At 42.3% G+C, this 18353-nt stretch overlaps 2 protein-coding genes across 2 annotated transcripts; one reads left to right on the forward strand and one right to left on the reverse strand.

Annotated features, from left to right (window-relative positions):
• Positions 1-584: 584 nt before the first annotated feature.
• On the reverse strand, positions 585-7483 carry LOC120043491 (RNA-binding protein with serine-rich domain 1-like). Its single transcript, XM_038988085.1, has 7 exons — positions 7373-7483; positions 6641-6787; positions 6216-6383; positions 5794-5899; positions 2194-2347; positions 1462-1603; positions 585-1135 (listed from the first exon to the last, which is right to left on the reverse strand). Coding segments are annotated over exons 1-7 (819 nt in total). The 5' UTR covers positions 7375-7483; the 3' UTR covers positions 585-1035.
• Positions 7461-14825, forward strand: LOC120043490. The gene is made up of 4 exons (XM_038988084.1): positions 7461-7662; positions 8276-9002; positions 10084-10233; positions 13703-14825. The coding sequence occupies exons 2-4, from the start codon at positions 8346-8348 to the stop codon at positions 14732-14734; spliced, it is 1839 nt and encodes a 612-aa protein (XP_038844012.1). The 5' UTR covers positions 7461-7662; positions 8276-8345; the 3' UTR covers positions 14735-14825.
• The last annotated feature ends 3528 nt before the right edge of the window (positions 14826-18353 follow it).

The following is an 18353-nucleotide window of genomic DNA, read 5'->3' on the forward strand; positions in this document are numbered from 1 at the left end:
CGTTTTGAGATTCCAATGGTCACACCCATATCAATCAGGTCATATCCCGTCACACCCACTGAACAAGAGCAAACATACCAGTAAGACTGTTGAAGAATGGTGCAAAGCGTTCTGTGCTCGACTGAACACACAGGTGTGCTAAAATAAACCAGTTGTATATGAAGACAATGCCCTCTCCTGGAGAAGTTTAAACCTTACTACACTAATCATGGGAGAATCTCAATGAGATATTCTCCCTTCCTCATGTCCTCTACTCGCCTCCTTTTGAAAAAGGTCAAAGGCAATTGAGGATCGGAGGCAAGGAACTGTAGAAACAAGTGCGCTTGTATGAAATCACACTGCTCCTCCACTAGTGTCATCAGGGAAAGGACGTTTACAGAGGTGGAATTCAAAAATGTGTAAAGTGTTCAAAAGAAACACAGCTAGTTGTGCTAGACATTTTATCAATAAAGGGAAAAGTAGCGTACGGTTTTAAATGTGTGCATGTGTTTCTTATATGGCGAAATATAGAAATGTGTCTCTAGCTAGTCAATAAACATAGACTGGCATATAGACTTATATAGAAATTGACAAACAGTTTGAGGTTGAAGTTTCTTCCTTTTTATTTTCAAAGCATGTACAAAATCAGTACACAGTGGTGAAAAGACAGGCTACACATCTTGAGCAAATCATTAGTACTAAAACAAAGCCTGAGCTCTGAATGGATAACAAAGGATATGACGATCAACAAGTAATCTGAACGACTGTGTGGGAACCTTAAAATGAAAATTGGAAAAACGTAATGAGACAAACAAAAAAACTAGACTGTTCACTTCAGACAAATTCTTTTGAGGTACAAGCTCAATTGTATTTCCTTGATTCCTTTCATCCTCTCTTCTCGCCACCTCAAAGCACAATGGAGGAGAAGGAACATTCTGATTTTGTCCTCCAGTGCATTTTCAAGAAGAGAAGAGGGGACAGGATGCAAGTAATCATGGAAAATACATTCACCCTGGGTTGTTGGGGTGAGCGGGCGGGGGGGGTAGCGTTGTTCCTCTACCGTGAGGAGTTGGAACTGGAGCGGGAACGATGACGTCTGCGCCCCGGGGACCTGGAGCGTCGGCGCACGGGGGACCGTCTCCTTGGTGACCGAGACCTGCAGGTAAACAAAGCATCACGTGTCAGTAAAGTACCTTTATATTGCATCATTTGAAAAAACTACCAAGAGGTCAACATATTACACCACAAGAAGCTAGAGGCGCTAGGAGTAGAGAATTAAACACTACAGGAATGTTCTCAGGACAGTAGGTCAGATTGGAGGATTCAAATTACTGTTGAAATTGGTCATTGAAGCAAGTATTTGTTACCAGTATTGTACTATAAATCCAGGACGTCCAGGTCACCATAACATGGGCTAGAGCTATCAGAGCAGGGCTATCAAACCACCAGGGCTCGGGCCATCAGACCAGGGCCAACACTAACCTTCTCCTCATGCGAGGTGGGGTGCGGCGCCACATGGGGGGAGGTGGGGGCATTCTGCGTGGGGGTGACTGTCTGCGAGGGGGAGGGCGTATCCTTGGAGCCAGCACAGCAGAGGTGGTGATCTCCTGACCATCAATCTGACCTTGGAACAGAGGAAAGACAGAAATACGCACAAACCTCAACGTCATGCTAGAAACATCTGTTAAAATGTATCTAAACTACAAAACATTGAGATTTCAGACGGACACAAAGCAGTACAAGGGGTTAGCCAATAGTCCAACAAAGGCTCTGCACTGTCTTCCAGAAATGATACATTAGGGACGTAGCGTTCGCATGAAAGAACACAATCATTGTATGTTTTTAGCTGCTCCACTGGAAGCTGTTATCACGGACGAAGCACAAACCACTAAGCGTTTATCCTTTGTGAGTCACACATCGACTGGGAGAAAATTAAAAAGCCTCTCACAGCTAATCTCCAGTCACGTGCTGTTCGGGCAACCAGTGTAACAGACAGGTTTAATTGGCTACAATGCGAATGTATTACTTGTAGCTCAAAAAAGTATGTACCAGGTCTGTTATTGTTACAGTCTACAAGGTTGTGTTCAGTAGGCACGAAATGACCAGAAACCAAGAGGAACTATCTGAACTTGTCCAATAAGAATTGCTCATTTTCATTTGCAAAACATTCTACTACGCTGTGGCCTAGTGAACATGCCCAAGATGCCCTCGTACCACCATCCATGTGTTTCAGGGCCTTCTGGGCCTCCTCTGGAGTCTCGAACTCCACATAGGCGTAGCCCCGGGACAGGTTTGGGTGGAGCCTCTCCACTGGCATGTCAATCATCTTGATCTTGCCGTAGGTGGCAAAGATCTCCTGGATGTGGTCCTGTTCAACAGAAGATCAAAATGACTTCCAACATTTATCTCTGATGGCATGGTCTCGACATACAACTCATTCAAAGAGAGTAAGTACATTTTTACTTTACGGCGCAACATGTAGAAATCACTCCGCTATACATAGCTGCTAAAATACTAAAATGGTCAACTCATTTCAGTTTATGTGACAAAACAAGCAATGTAGGCTATAGTGTAGAGAATCATTTTACCATCTAAACCGCTGTGAAATATATTTCAATATCCCAAAATATCAATATATACAGTTTTAGAACACCTACTCATTCATGGCTTCTTATTTATTTTTACTATTTTCGACATTGTAGAATAATAGTGAAGACATCAAAACTATGAAATAACCTATGGAATCATGTAGTAAGCAAAAAAAGTAAAAAAATATATATATTTGAGATTCTTCAAATAGCCACCCTTTGCCTTGATGACAGCTTTGCACACCCGTGGCATTCTCTCAACCAGCTTCATGAAGTAGTCACCTGGAATGCACTTCACTTAACAGGTGTGCCTTGTTAAGTTAATTTGCAGAATTTCTTTCCTTCTTAATGTGTTTGAGCCAATCAGTTGTGTTGTGACAAGGTAGGGGGATATACAGAAGACAGCCCTATTTGGTTAAAGACCAAGTCCATATTATGTCAAGAACAGCTCAAATAGGCAAACAGAAACAACTGTCCATCATTACTTTAAGACATAAAGGTCAGTCAATACGGAACATTTCAAGAACTTTGAAAATTTCTCCAAGTGCAGTCGTAAAAAACATCAAGCTCTATGATGAAACTGGCTCTCATGAGAACCGCCACAGGAAAGGAAGACCCAGAGTTACCTCTGCTGCAGAGGATAAGTTCATTAGAGTTAACTGCACTTCAGGTTGCAGCCCAAATAAATGCTTCACAAAGTTCAAGTAACAGACACATCTCAACATCAACTGTTCAGAGGAGGGAGTGTGAATCAGGCCTTCATGGTCGAATTGCTGCAAAGAAACCACTAATAAAGGTCACCAATAAGAAGAAGATACTTGCTTGGGCCAAGAAACACGAGCAATGGACATTAAACTGATGGAAATTTGTCTTTTGGTCTGGAGTCCAAATTTGAGAATTTTGGTTCCAACCGCCGTGTCTTTGTGAGATACGGTGTGGGTGAACGGATGATCTCTGCATGTGTATTTCCCACCGTGAAGCATGGAGGAGGTAGTGTGATGGTGCTTTGCTGGTGACACTGTCAGTGATGTATTTATAATTCAAGGCACACTTAACCAGCATGGCTACCACAGCATTCTGCAGCGATATGCCATGCCATCCCATCTGGTTTGGACTTCGTCATTCGTTTTTCAACAGGATAATGACCCAACACACCTCCAGGCTGTGTAAGGGCTATTTTACCAAGAAGGAGAGTGATGGAGTGCTGCATCAGATGACCTAGCCTCCACAATCACACAACCTCAATTTTTTTTACTGGTTTGGGATGAGTCTGACCGCAGAGTGAAGGAAAAGTAGCCAACAAGTGCTCAGCATATGTGGGAACTCTTTCAAGACTGTTGGAAAAGCATTCCAGGTGAAGCTGGTTGAGAGAATGCCAAGAGTATACAAAGCTGTCATCAAGGTAAAGGGTGAGTATTTGAAGAATCTTAAATATAAAAAATATTTTGATTTGTTTAACACTGTTTTGGTTACTACATGATTCCATATGTGTTATTTCATAGTTTATGTCTTCACTATTATTCTACAATGTAGAAAACAGTAAAAATAAAGAAAAACACATGCAATAGTAGGTGTTCTAAACTTTTTGACCGGTAATGTGTGTGTGCATATATCTTTATTTATCCACTGTACAACAATAATATGTATTTTTACAGCCACAGTACCTAACCCCCTAATGTTCCTGGCTTATTCTGTAAAAGAACCTGCTGTAAGCCTAACATACGATTGGTGCTTCAGAATTCGCTCGAGGCCAGTTACTCTGTTAACTTCAGAACTGCCTTCTCCCGGATATCTTCAAAGAGTTCATAATTCAATACAATAATATTGACAATTCCAAGCACCCTGCAAAATTGTGAGATCATGAGAGGATACACAACTGCTACTGACCGCTAACACTGTGCTGCTCCCAGCCTGTTATGTCAATAGTGTGTCAGAGGGTTTGGTACAGTGGCACTAAAAACACACATTTCCATTGAACAACGGATAAATGAATATCTATTTGATATTTTATTTTGAAAACTCCTTGTGAATGATAAAGGTGTTATGAAGGTTGTTATTAATGTTTGACTGCAACACTCAGAAAGGTGTTATGAAGGTTGTTATTAATGATTGACTGCAACACTCAGAAAGGTGTTATGAAGGTTGTTATTAATGATTGACTGCAACACTCAGAAAGGTGTTATGAAGGTTGTTATTAATGATTGACTGCAACACTCAGAAAGGTGTTATGAAGGTTGTTATTAATGTTTGACTGCAACACTCAGAAAGGTGTTATGAAGGTTGTTATTAATGATTGACTGCAACACTCAGAAAGGTGTTATGAAGGTTGTTATTAATGTTTGACTGCAACACTCAGAAAGGTGTTATGAAGGTTGTTATTAATGATTGACTGCAACACTCAGAAAGGTGTTATGAAGGTTGTTATTAATGTTTGACTGCAACACTCAGAAAGGTGTTATGAAGGTTGTTATTAATGATTGACTGCAACACTCAGAAAGGTGTTATGAAGGTTGTTATTAATGATTGACTGCAACACTCAGAAAGGTGTTATGAAGGTTGTTATTAATGATTGACTGCAACACTCAGAAAGGTGTTATGAAGGTTGTTATTAATGATTGACTGCAACACTCAGAAAGGTGTTATGAAGGTTGTTATTAATGATTGACTGCAACACTCAGAAAGGTGTTATGAAGGTTGTTATTAATGATTGACTGCAACACTCAGAAAGGTGTTATGAAGGTTGTTATTAATGATTGACTGCAACACTCAGAAAGGTGTTATGAAGGTTGTTATTAATGATTGACTGCAACACTCAGAAAGGTGTTATGAAGGTTGTTATTAATGATTGACTGCAACACTCAGAAAGGTGTTATGAAGGTTGTTATTAATGTTTGACTGCAACACTCAGAAAGGTGTTATGAAGGTTGTTATTAATGATTGACTGCAACACTCAGAAAGGTGTTATGAAGGTTGTTATTAATGTTTGACTGCAACACTCAGAAAGGTGTTATGAAGGTTGTTATTAATGTTTGACTGCAACACTCAGAAAGGTGTTATGAATTCCTTGTGTATTATACCACCTTCAAGTAAAGTGTGACTTCAAAAATATCTATACATTTTACATACAGAATTCCCGTTGTTGAATTTGGGTTTATTTACACTTGCACACCAACTGTAGTAAGCCCAGAAACACAGCTAGGATGAGCCGTGTCGTGTAGTCCCTCACCTTGGTCACATTTCTGGTCAGTCTTCCTAAGTGAACTTTGGTGGGCTTGGGGCTTGGGCTCCTTCTCCTTCGCTCCTTGTCATCTCCCTTCTTCTGTGTTTTGGACCTATAGCACAATGGACAGTCATTACAAAACCATGAGAGTTTACTAAGTGAAAAGACACTGTTTAAAGCGGGACAAACTTGTAGTTTTTCCCACAACTGAACCATTTTGATCATGATAAAACGGCATTCTCAACCAGACCTAGGGTTCAAATAGTATTTTACATATTTCAACTATGTTCAGTGTGTGCCACTGGTTCCATTGTCCTAGACTAAGATAAAATATTTGGACGATTTCAAATACTATGTGAACCCAGGGATTGTCCTGATGAGCAGACACTGTTTAGCACCACAATCACAACGTATCAGCTAGTACTCACGCGGAGCGGGAGCGGCGACGGTTGTCGTGGCGGCGGCGGCCGGGATCGGGCGACCCAGAGGAACTAGATGAGCTGGAGGAGCTGGACCGGGAAGACCCAGAGCGGCTGGTGCCAGAGGAACTAGAGCCGCTGGAGGAACCAGAGCTGGAGCCAGAGCTGCTGCTGGAGCTGGGTAGTAAGATATACATACAAACAGGCCAGCAACAAGGGTTGTGTTCATTAGGCACACAATCGAAGGAAACTGAGCAAAACAGGGAGGTACCATCTGACATTCGTGTCCAATTAACCTCTTGGCCCACTTTGGAACATAGGGCATTCCAGCTTGGCTTAGCAGTGTGAAAAGCCCTAGCTAGTGTGTCCTAAAGCACTGTTTGAGGTAGTTAAAGACTGTACATAGTCTGAAAGAGCAAGGGGAGGCATCTCACCTGCTGCTGCTCCCAGTGGATGCACTGCGTCGTTTGTGGCCCTTCTCCCTGCCTCTCTCCTTGTCCCCCCCTTCCTTAGTGGCAGTCTTCTCTTTTCCCCTGTCCTTTGACTTTTCCTCCTCCTTACGCTTTGTGGGTGACGGTGCCCTAAGTAAGTGGAAAAAAAGATGTCAATTAAGTTAGTTAGATGCAATTAAAAAGATAATGAATACATGACAAATGCTGCTAATTTGCTAATAAGTTGCATTGTAAAATAAGCCAGGGGCAGTTGCAGTATAACAGTCTTATTCATTCATCACCAATAAACTATCTAGCTTGCTCTCCAATGTTGGTTAAATACAATTGTGATTTAGCTAACGTTAGCGTTAGCTAAATAATCAGAATGTAGGGCTAATTAAGAGAACTAGTTAGTATGGACATAAACTAGCTCGTGCAGTGTGCGAGAAAGTGTAGACACAGTACTAGTAAGATCGCTCCGAACAGCATTAGTATTAAGTTCTTCATCTTCAAATGCTATCTAACTGTTTATATGTTGCGTTTATGCGACCGCCATTGCCTTGCTCCATTCATAGAACAAGCAAGGCCAGAAACGATAGCTAATTAGCAACGTTGTGCCCTGCTCTGTTGATGTAGCTCAAGCGTTAAAATGTATCTAATGTAATGCCAAAATGGTCAACATTGAGAAGATCGTAATATGGAATAGAAATAGTTATATAAACCCAGAATACGTACATTTCGTTCGAGTCGGATGCAGGCTCAACCACTCGTTCCTCTGTGCTAAATCTGACGCGTAATGATGACGTAGTCGCCTAAATGACGTTTTCCACTTTTTCTCTTTTGTCAACATTCATATGAAAATCTTTAGCTAGCTATCAACCCTCGACCACTGGTTCTACCAGTAAGGTTAGCTAATAGTTACTTGATAAAAATGTATGTTTTCCCCTAACGATTTAGCTAGCACACTAAAGGAAACGATATGGGTTATTTTCAAATTAGCTGAAAACGTGCAGTATCGTATTGAGGTGAGTTGGCACCACGATCAAAAATTCTTAGCTAGAACTAGCTCACGTTAGTTAGCTATGTAGATAAAATCCTTTCCTTTTTTCAACGTTAGGTTAGGACCGTTAGGCTATGTGTTCACATTGTGGGACAGGTTTGATGCTATCTAGCTCAAATATTTACTAGCTAGACAGTGGACACTACACAGTGTCCCAACGTTGATGCTAGACTGCTGGTATAGGTGGAGTAATGAAGGTAGACTACGCTACGGCTTCCAAGCTTAGTTCAGGTGGAAGTCTGTGGCAGAGGCTAGGATACACTGCCAGCCGTGTTCTATTGGCTTATGTATTATTATTTTTTTAGCTTATTAAATCTAGCTAATAATTTATGTATTTTGCCAAAAATAATCAGTCAATTTTGCCTGGAGTCCTGTCCTTCACAAGTTAAATTGCTTTTAATGTCAGTCTAGCTATCAATGTGAGGTTTCAGGTGAAGAAGATTATGTGATAGAATTGGTGCCATCTGTGTGATTTCTGATCAGTTTAACTACACTAGCCTAATGTATTTATGTTTGAAAGTCTAATTCCAAGTGCCCTATTTACTACAGTTAGTAGTGAATTCTCTGTCTCTCAACAGATAGAAGTAGCCTAAGTCCCGATTGGAGAAGGGCTCTTCCAGTGGAGCAGCCTGGAGTGAGTGACCAACCATGGGCCGTCTGGACGATGCTGCCAAGCGCAAGGTGGTGGAGCTGCGGCAGGCGGGCTTGAGCTTCCGCAAGATCAAGGCGGTGCTGGAGCTGGAGAACATCCGGGTGTCTGCCCAGGCCATCTACCTGTACCTCAAGGAGTTCCAGAGGAAGAAGGTCCAGAGGGGTGGTGAAAGTGCTGCAGCCCCAGACCCACAGACCACACCTGGGGTTGGGCCAGGGAGGGGAGATGGTGGAAGCCGGGAGGGCTGGAATGACCAGCAAATACGGAATCTACTGCGGGAGGCGTCACGCCACGCAGGCTATGTTGCGGCATCAGAGTTCGCCAAACAGTGTCCTGGGTCCACTCCTCCTGAAGTCAGGGGTCAGGGGCCGTCTGGGACAGGAGGTGAAGGCGCCAGCAGAGGACAGAGCAACAGGACAGAGAAACAGGAGGAAGGGAACAAGAAGGAGGATGAGGATAAGGACATCCAGATTGTCAGTGTCACATCATTGGCTCAGAACTCTCAACAGAGGGGTCTTCCACCCGCAGGAGCAGCGGCTGTGACTGTGACAGGGGCCTACATGCGTAAGAGAGCCACGCCCTCTCCAGCTACTAACCCCATACTGGCAGCACGCAAAAGGCTTCTGGATAAGGCTTTGTCTCATAGAGCAAAGGTAGGCACGTCTCATAGTCGTGTGATTCACTAAGACCAAAAAGGGTGCAGAGACATCAAGTTTGAGTAGATATATACAGAAAGGGTTGGTAACTGGCGGCCGGTGGGCCAAATTGAGGCTGCAAGCAATTGTATTTGGCCTACTGTTTTTTTTTATATTAAAAAAATAAAGATTTCAGAAAAATATATAAAGAAAATTTGATCCCAAATATTCAGACCAATAAATAGAGATGTGATAGTGTCTCAATGTAATGGAGGTATGTCATTATTCTGGTATTGTCAAATACAATATCGGTTTGGGATTACTTCAGGTCATTTTGCAGTGTACAAATGGATATAATTAGGCCTATGATCCTGTACTGAGTACAGCACATTGAGTTCATCAACGAACCTCGGCATTTATGCGCTCTGCACAATTAGCCTGGGGATAGCCTCAGAAGCCCTAATATTCCAAAGCATGATCAATTGAGTTAGCCAGCTAACTTTGATAAACCAGAACTGACTTCCTGGTTCATTAAGAAATCTAAATTTAGATGTTTTTGGTTGTCAATTAGACGATGCCCATTTCAAGCTTCTCTTTCTAAATGTAACGTTATTTCAAAATATTTAGGCAAGTTGCTGGCTAAGTCATTAATCCTGCTTTGTAGTATACCGCTCAGGCTTCTCACGTTCTGTTTGAAAGCCTGGGGAAGACCATACATAAAAGGCCTGTAGTATGCTGGAGTCTACATGTTGGGTAAATCTTTCAGAACAGTGTAATTTACATAAATCCAGAACCTGTTTTGCTAACATTACACTCCTTTTCTTATTTTGCATGTCAAGGATTGGCAAGGAGTAGAATTGTAGCAGAAACAGACGGGTACCCAAGCTCTAAATTTACAATCCTTTTGAAATGTTTCAGTGAAATAAATTGCATTTCTTGTTGTACATGTTCAGGTAGTACCCCCACACAGTACACTCAATTTCAAAATGTTTCCACTTCCTGAACAACCCTGGTTTGAAACAAATGATCATATGAGAGGTGTTATTACTGTGGTGATCATGTCATTTCTAGGCTTTGATTGGATCTTTATTTCCCCCAGATAAGAGACTCTTCTTATCAGTCCTACCAGCAGGTAGCAGCTCTGCTGAGAAGAGAACAGTCTAATGCTCTTGGTTCTGATGTCCAGAGACCTGTGGCAGCAGATCAACCACAGTCATATGACCCAGTCGCTCAGAGGCTTACTCAAGTGGTGAGTACAAGGCGAAGGAAACTCACCGTCATATACACAATTATTTTAAATGGTGTCGATTCATCAATGTCACAAACCGGCTCAAAGTTCGTAACAAAAAGGGAGACAACATGGAGATATTTATTAACTGACGTAAACTAAATACACACAATTGTTAATTGTAAGTGAGTGATTGATTGCATAAATGTGATAATGAGGGTTGTTGAAAGGTGCCAAATAAAACAGCCACAACCAAACTAAGTGTGTCTTCATGGAGGGAGTCTCAATGAATGGGGAAGAGGTATATTTATCCCGGGACACACCCGAGCCCAGGTGTGTCCCATTTCGCTGACAACCCTCCCGGCTCCCACGGACATCCTATTAAGGAAAACAAGAGCAAAGAGAAAGAATTTGGCAGACCGAGTGGGAGGGTGGTCTTCATCCCCATAAAACCGGGGACCAACAAGGACGGTCAGAATCAGGCCAACTCCTAGCATCAGCAACACGTTCAAACAATGAAATGAACTGTAAGTTCCCAACAATATCAAATGTGTCCGGGGCACGACCAAAAGAGGAACAAACCCTCTGTAAATCTGGGTCAACTTCCCAGCGCATACTCTCCTGAGAGCTTTCCTTCCCTAACCAACTCAAGCCGCTTTGGTTGCAGCTTTATTTTTGCACGCTCCAAATCCTGTTTAAATTGCAATTCCTTTTCATACTTCACCCAATCATCCTTTAGCTGTAACAGAAGCAGTTCTTTCTGCTGTTCAAAAAGAATACTAGGGCTAACAGACGGTGCAGCCGTAACGTTACGGGGAGACAGCGAGTACTCAGCAGAAGCTGCCCCAGTGGTAACTGCAAGAACACAACTCCAGAGGCCTTCAATATCAACCTAACAATTTGACATTTCACTAATTTCAATTTTGTAGTGTTAAGTAATCTTCAACAGCTGTTCTTTAGTACATAATTCTAACAGTTCCTCTGATGGAAAGTGAATGACCGTGTCTACGGAAGATGCCATAGTCACAAATACAAAAAAATAAATAAAATCTCTTCCCCTCTGCTGAGAACACCAGACCACAAGAGAAATGAACCACACTGGGCACCACAGAAGAGAGATGATATATGGAGCTTCCCCAAAACATACAATAACTCAACCCTAGTCTTCATGCGGATTTGAGTGGGTAATTACACACTGTAGCCCGCTGGCAAGGGGAAAAAATACAAAAAAAAGACACCCAGCACGCTGGCAGACTCCCCCAAGCCACAGATGTGCCCCCGAGACACCTGCTCAGTCCACAGACAAACAAAATAACCATGCCCAACATATTCCAAAGTGAAACACGTCACTAAGCTTAACAGGGGGAAAAGAAAAGCTCTAACTCCTGGTAGCAAGTTTCACTACCCTTCCCAAATCTTCCACTGAGGTACACAGCCGATTGTGCTCACCTCAGACCGCTGTCCCAACAGCAAGTAGGGCAAGAGTCTCCAGCCTGGGTAGGGGCCTGGAAACTAACCAATGTCCTCTCTCCAACGCAGCGCACAGCAAACTATCCACTGCAGTAGCAAGTTTACCAAACAAAAAAAGGCAACCAACACTGGGCACCAAACATTACACCTCAAAAGCTGTTACAAAAGATGCAAACAAAGCCCCTACGGAGTTCTCAAACATTAACGCCACATTTTCTCCCAAACAACACACATACTAGTAAGCCCAACGACACGAGTGTCAGTCCATAATGCAGCAAAGTGCTATACGCCAAAATGTCTAGGAACCAACCTTCAGATCCCAGACGAGCCCCCACTTGTCACGAACCAGCTCGAAGTTAACAGAAAAGGGAGACAACATGGAGATAAGGAATAACAAAATATATTTATTAACTGACGTAAACTAAATACAATTAACAATTGTGTGTAAGTGAGTGATTGCATAAATGTGATAATGAGGGTTGTTGAAAGGTGCCAAATAAAACTGCCATAACCAAACTCTTAACAGTGTGTCTGCATGGAGGGAGTCTCCTCAATGAATGGGGAAGAGGTGTATTTATCCTGGGACACACCCGAGCCCAGGTGTGTCCCATTTAGCTGACGACCCTCCCGGCTCCGCCCACTGGCATCCTATTAAGGAAAACAAGAGCAAGGAGAAAGAATTTGGCAGACAGAGTGGGAGGGTCGTCACAATCAAATATTTATCGTTAAGTTGTCTATTGAAATGAACAGCATTACAAAAGTTTAACAGTGGTACATCTTTTCAATCAAACAAAAGGTTGAGCAAACACTCGTTTCGATCGGTTTACCTCAGGCAATGCAGTTCCTCCCAACACGTGGCATGCGCTGAGTGTTTGGTCATCCTTTTGTTGGAATTCTGTTCATTTCTTGGAAAGAGTATGACAGTTAAAGTGTTTTGTTACAGTATATGAGTAGGGGAGGTCAGGGACAGTAGTAACACATTTTGAAGTTGTTTTAAACATCTTTATTGAACACTGTTTGATTTAAAGATTTCAGAATTTCACATGAACAACTTACATTTTGTCTGCTAACTAAAGGTAGGCTACAGTTACACGTATACTTTTCACAATTCGGGCTTAGACCCAAGGTATGAAAGTTACCCCAATAGCAGGGACAATTGTAACACTGTCTTTAATGGTAAAACATTAGGGGTAATTCAACAATGGTATGATTTAAAACAGATGGATGAAAATACACAAAATTGAGTTATCTTTTAGGCTTGTCATATTGACCAGAAACTGAATAGCTGAAAAACTATATTTAGTATTAGCGTTCAAAAAGAAAAAATGTGGCTTTTACATTTTTTTCAAAGGTTTTATCATAGTTGCATTGCCAACGTTGATGTAAAGAAGTGAAATTTGATATATATATATAAATATGTTCATGTGTCTAAATGCTATATCATTTTAGGTAAAGGGGTAAGTTGTAACAATGAGTTACAACAACTAACCCCAATCTTGGGATTCTTGTGAAAAAATACAACAATTATTGTCATCAACTATACCAATCAAAAGGCCTTATCTTACTGATAACATTTACATTTAAGTCATTTAGCAGACGCTCTTATCCAGAGCGACTTACAAATTGGAAAGTTCATACATATTCATCCTGGTCCCCCCGTGGGAATTGAACCCTGGTCCCCCTGTGGGAATTGAACCCACAACCCTGGCGTTGCAAGCGCCATGCTCTACCAACTGAGCCACACGGGACCACGATAAGATATGTGTCGATACATAGAGAATGTTCCAAAGGTCAATAATAAAAATAGAGAGGCAGCAAAAATATATTTTAAAACATGGCCTCAAAACTGTCAATGAAACCAAAGATAATTGATGGATAAATTTGTTTTTAAATTAAACTTCATAGTCATGTAAAGACTAACCAATCATTGGCACATGGAACAGCTTTCTAAGTAGGTTTTAATTTGATATATTTAGCCTGTTACAACTGACCCATGTTACAATGGACTTGTACTCTGCAGAGGAATTTGGATGGCCAGCAAGGAGCCAGTGTTCCCAGACACATGTTCCAGCAGAGAGTCGGTGGCCAAGCTGTCCGCTCCCCACACCCTGCTCCTCCCCGTGTGGGCATCCGGCTCCCCAACCCCCCACCACCGCCACCCACCTCCCAGGGTAGTAGCCCTGTCATCCGCCTCCAAAGCCCTGGGAGCCAGGGCATGAACCAGGGCCTTCTCAGGAGAGACAGGAACCCCAGCCCTCAGCAGGCAGCTCACCAGGAGGCTGGAGGGAGATGCGGGGGAGGGAGTGGTGGGGGTCTCCAGGAGCAGGTCCAGACCCTGGGCTCTGAGATCCACAGCCTGAGCCTGGCGGTGCGCATGCTGGTGGAGCAGCAGTACCGACTGGAGAGGGAGCAGGTCCAGCAGACCCAGGTCCAGAGGCAGATTCTCAGCACCCTGCAGACCCTGGCCTCCAGACTGGAGGCACCCTGTACCAGCCTCCACCAGCAGCGACAGCATCCCAAAACTCCCCCACCCCCGGTCTTACCTGCCTCAGGCTCTGCCTCCTACAGCCAGGACACGTTCCCCTTCAGCCAAGGAGGGTATGCTCAGTGTAGCCAGGCCCAGCCCAGCTACAACGGGATGGACAGCTCCAGTCTAGAGACCATAGAGACCTTCAAACTGTCCGGACAGAGCCCCCATGGCATCAACGGCTTCCAGACAGGCAGCATCAGTAGTACCACCGATAGCCTCACGCTCACACACACCCCGACATACACGCTGGCGCACACACAGCCTTACTCGTCAGCCTACACACAGCAGCCACACACTCAAACACACATGCCCTCATGCACACAGTCTTACGCCACCACATACACGCAGTCACACACACAGTCCTATAGAGGAACAGACAGTACAGACTATCCCAGCACCAGCACAGAGGGAGCTCTCCAGGACTGTATGGCCCCCACCCAGGCCTCTGTTGACCTGGACTCAGACATCACAGTCTCCCCACAGGAAACCCAGCTCAACATCATTAAAGTAGAGGCACTCTAACATGCTGACCAGACCGTGCGTGTGCGTGCGCCATCGTGCGCATGTTGATTTTGTCCACCCACACCAGACGCAATCAGGACACGCAGGTTGAAATATCAAAACGAACTCTGAACCAACTATATTCATTTGGGGATAGGTCGAAAAGCATTAAACATTTATGTCAGTTTAGTTAGCTAGCTTGCTATTGCTAGCTAATTTGTCCTGGGATATAAACGCGATTGGTGTGGTCAGCATGTAAGGCTTTAGTTCACTCATATCCAGACTTATAGGGACAGTTTTCTGGACACAGATTAAGCCTAGTCCGAGACTTAAAAGCATGTTCAATGTATAATGGAAATTCTGGAAAAGGAGCTTTAGTCCAGAACTATGCTTAAATTGGTGTCTGGGAAACCAACCCCATAGGGTTCTGTTCCATAGTTTAAATCCAAAGTTGCTTCTGCTCTGTTCACATTTGTACATTTAATTATCCACTACCTCTCCTTTAGCCAAATGTTTCAGTACATGTTATGTCTTGGGTTTTTAAGGGATTTCTTATGTTTTTGAAGCATGTGTCATTATTTTAGAACCATGATATCCCCATAGAAATGAATACCACTTCATTGTCCATTCTGAAAGGAACATTTGTCCTCGAGACTATCTACCATTTTTACATGAAACACTTATCAAATCACAAAGAGCAATATAGAAGCATGTCCTATCATTTTAATAATGGATTTTGATTATGTTGCCATCAGTCTTTAAAGAGCATTAAAGTCTTCACCAATGCAAGGTCTCTGCTGCCTTCTGCTAGATCAGCCTTAAAGTGCAGAATGTCCTGTCTGTGTACAGAACTAAATGTACTTGAATAAAGTGCTACATAATATCCAACAAATTAGGAAGTTATTTTGGTTGTAATATTTATGGCAGTGTTACAGTGGAACTGACAGCCTTTTAACTACTTTGCAGATATGAAACAAACGGTCATATCAGTCAAAAATATAACATTCCCAGTTCATGCTTCAAAACCAACTTTACAAGACTTTTTTAAAATAGGTTATATTTTACTAAAAAATCCATGACCTAAGGCATTGTTTGCAGAATATATGAATGTAGTTCAATGCATAATTAATATAATTCACCAGTACATTTCTTGGTAGTCCAGGGGGGTGTACAGACATGCCACAGTCCTAGCTAGGCTTCTAAAATGTTGCAGTCTGACTTCGGTTTTTAAAGCTTGACAATGATTAACAAAAAAACTAAACCATCAACAAAACACAACACGAAAGATTAACATGTAGGCAGGCCTATTACAGCAACATTTGAGCAGTAACCTAGGTTGGCTACTCAACTACAATATGCAGTATTTTGAGTGCTGCAATCAACTGCACCGGTCATCCATGCAGTGTAAAAAAGTTAAAACATGTTTTAAGTTTAAATGTTACAACAATCCAAAGCTAAGTTGTTATTTGGAGTTAATACTTTTTGATATTGGTTGCAGCATATTGTGCACATCTCTGCAATCATAGTACAACGGCTGGAGTAATATTATTTATCTCTGGTTTTAATATGTTAAAATGCAACAGCATCCTATGTACATAAGTGGACATTATAAAGGGCCATATTTCTCCTAAGAAAGCAGTGGCCAGTTTGGGGCGCAGTTGCACGTACAAAACGAAAAACAAATAGGCTATGTCTTGTCCGTGATTTCATTGGAGGAGTGGGTGAGTGACCGACTTTTCCCCCTCATGTTGTTTTTCGTTGGCTACAGCTAGAGATGCTGCAGCTGTCATTTGGTTAGCTAGCTATGCTGAACTTGAACGACTGTTATCCACAGTTAGCATATCTCTTAGTTGTCAATCAAATGTATTTGACATCGATCAAAAGGGTGGTCAGGCCAGTTCCCATGCCGTTGTCAAAACGAGGGTAGGGACATGCTTGCATTGACAGGCAAGCTGCAGAAGGACGAGCAGGCTACTATTCCCCAACTTTTATCAGGGCAATTTTGACGGCCAACTAGCTGAAAGAGTTTGAGAGGGTTTATCTAATGTTCCCTCAGTAGATTTTAGCTCATCTCGCTGTGGCTAGCATTAGTTGTTGATCTTGTTGATGTGCATAGGTAATTGAGGGAGAGCGAAAATACAGTTTCATGGCTGTTTGATCAAAATGATTGTTTAGTTCCCTAATGTAAGAGGACACCTTTGGTATTTACATTTTTCCAGAAATCCATTCAGTTGCATTAGGTGGCTTTTGGCGAATGTGTTCAAATGATCTGAAGTCGTGCTGTTGCTACTGCCTGTAAACACATAGCTAAGTTAAACGGGAATGATTGCAGGCCCTTGCAGTGTTGCCAACTCCTCAGTAAGGAAAGTAGCTATTGGCTGTCCAAAAAGTCGCTAAATGACGCCATCGCCTAATTTGCATAATTAGCCTTGTGCACGTAATTGTGATGGACGCTGTAGGAGAGAGGAATAATGTCGTGGGAGAGACAGAAAGTGAGTAAAAAACACCCTAAATATGTTTAGAACTACAAATTAACTTTCTTCTAACTTTCTTCTACAAATTAACTTTCACAATTCCAATCCTCCTCCTTTATCTGGGCTTGGGACCGGCAAAAGTGACCCAAAAAAGACACTCTGGCAGTTACTTAGTTTTAATTTAATTTTTTTGTTTTTATTTCTTAAATTTAATTTGGTTTGGTTTTTAACCTTATGGTCCACTTAGGAGCCTACAACAAGTCACAGTACCACATGAACATTTTTAACCATAACATTTTTTTGTATACAATCTAAATGGACCAAAAAGAGACAATAGAATAAACTGTCAATGGCAATGTGAGAAAATTATGGTAACTAGTCTGGCCCTGATTCAGGTTAATTGTAAAAATAAAATACAAATGTAAGCCAGGGCGGGATCAGCCAGCGGCGGCTTCCCACATGCGTGATTCATAAGTATCTCCTGCTCTGACTGCAGCTGGGAGGGACTGCTGCGCGACAACTGGGCCGCATGTGAGTGCCTTGGGTGGGGGCAGCACCCGCTGCTCATTGAGAAGAGTAACACCTTGCCCAAACTGGCTGCGTGCGTGCGCTATCGTGCATAAATTTATTTAGCAATAATTGCAATAATTGAATAACATGGATTTCTAAATTTATTTTGTGACGCTCGCGCATGCGACGTGTCCGGTCTGGTCAGCATGAATCGTGCTTTCACGTCAGAGTCTCCAATAACACCGGAAAAAGTTGCTAGATTTCTTGCTAGTCGCTTTTTTGAATATTTGTCGCTAGAGGGTTCTAAATATAGCGACAAAGTCGCTAAGTTGGCAACACTGGCCTTGTGGCAACTGGCTTATTTGCATATAGGCCTACTCTGATTGGCTATGGCGCACGGGTCTGTGTAGAATCCGGTCCTAGACAAGACAGACGTTTTTATTCGGTTTTATTTAATGCAATGTCTATTCATTGTCCAAATGCATGGCCGCTTTCCCACTATTGCTATATCATTTTCACAAATGCCTTACTATACGTCATTCCCAAACATTGTATACATTTATATCTAAGTACTCGCTTGTCAGAATATTAAAAAAGTTTCATTCTTCCTGTGGGTGTATATGAACAGATGTTACAAATATTTAATGTTGCTAAAT

This window comes from Salvelinus namaycush, unplaced genomic scaffold (genome assembly GCF_016432855.1).
Source record: "Salvelinus namaycush isolate Seneca unplaced genomic scaffold, SaNama_1.0 Scaffold94, whole genome shotgun sequence".
Lineage (NCBI taxonomy): Eukaryota > Metazoa > Chordata > Actinopteri > Salmoniformes > Salmonidae > Salvelinus > Salvelinus namaycush.

Excerpts from the sequence above, each read along its gene's own strand:
- LOC120043491 (XM_038988085.1), bottom strand. Across the intron at positions 5,900-6,215 it reads CGTCGCCGCTCCCGCTCCGC|GTCCAAAACACAGAAGAAGG; the intron begins GTGAGTACTAGC and ends ATTGTGCTATAG. Across the intron at positions 1,136-1,461 it reads CCACCTCGCATGAGGAGAAG|GTCTCGGTCACCAAGGAGAC; the intron begins GTTAGTGTTGGC and ends GTTTACCTGCAG.
- LOC120043490 (XM_038988084.1), top strand. The coding sequence starts at position 8,346 with ATGGGCCGTCTGGACGATGCTGCCAAGCGCAAGGTGGTGGAGCTGCGG. Across the intron at positions 9,003-10,083 it reads CTTTGTCTCATAGAGCAAAG|ATAAGAGACTCTTCTTATCA; the intron begins GTAGGCACGTCT and ends TATTTCCCCCAG. Across the intron at positions 10,234-13,702 it reads CTCAGAGGCTTACTCAAGTG|AGGAATTTGGATGGCCAGCA; the intron begins GTGAGTACAAGG and ends TGTACTCTGCAG.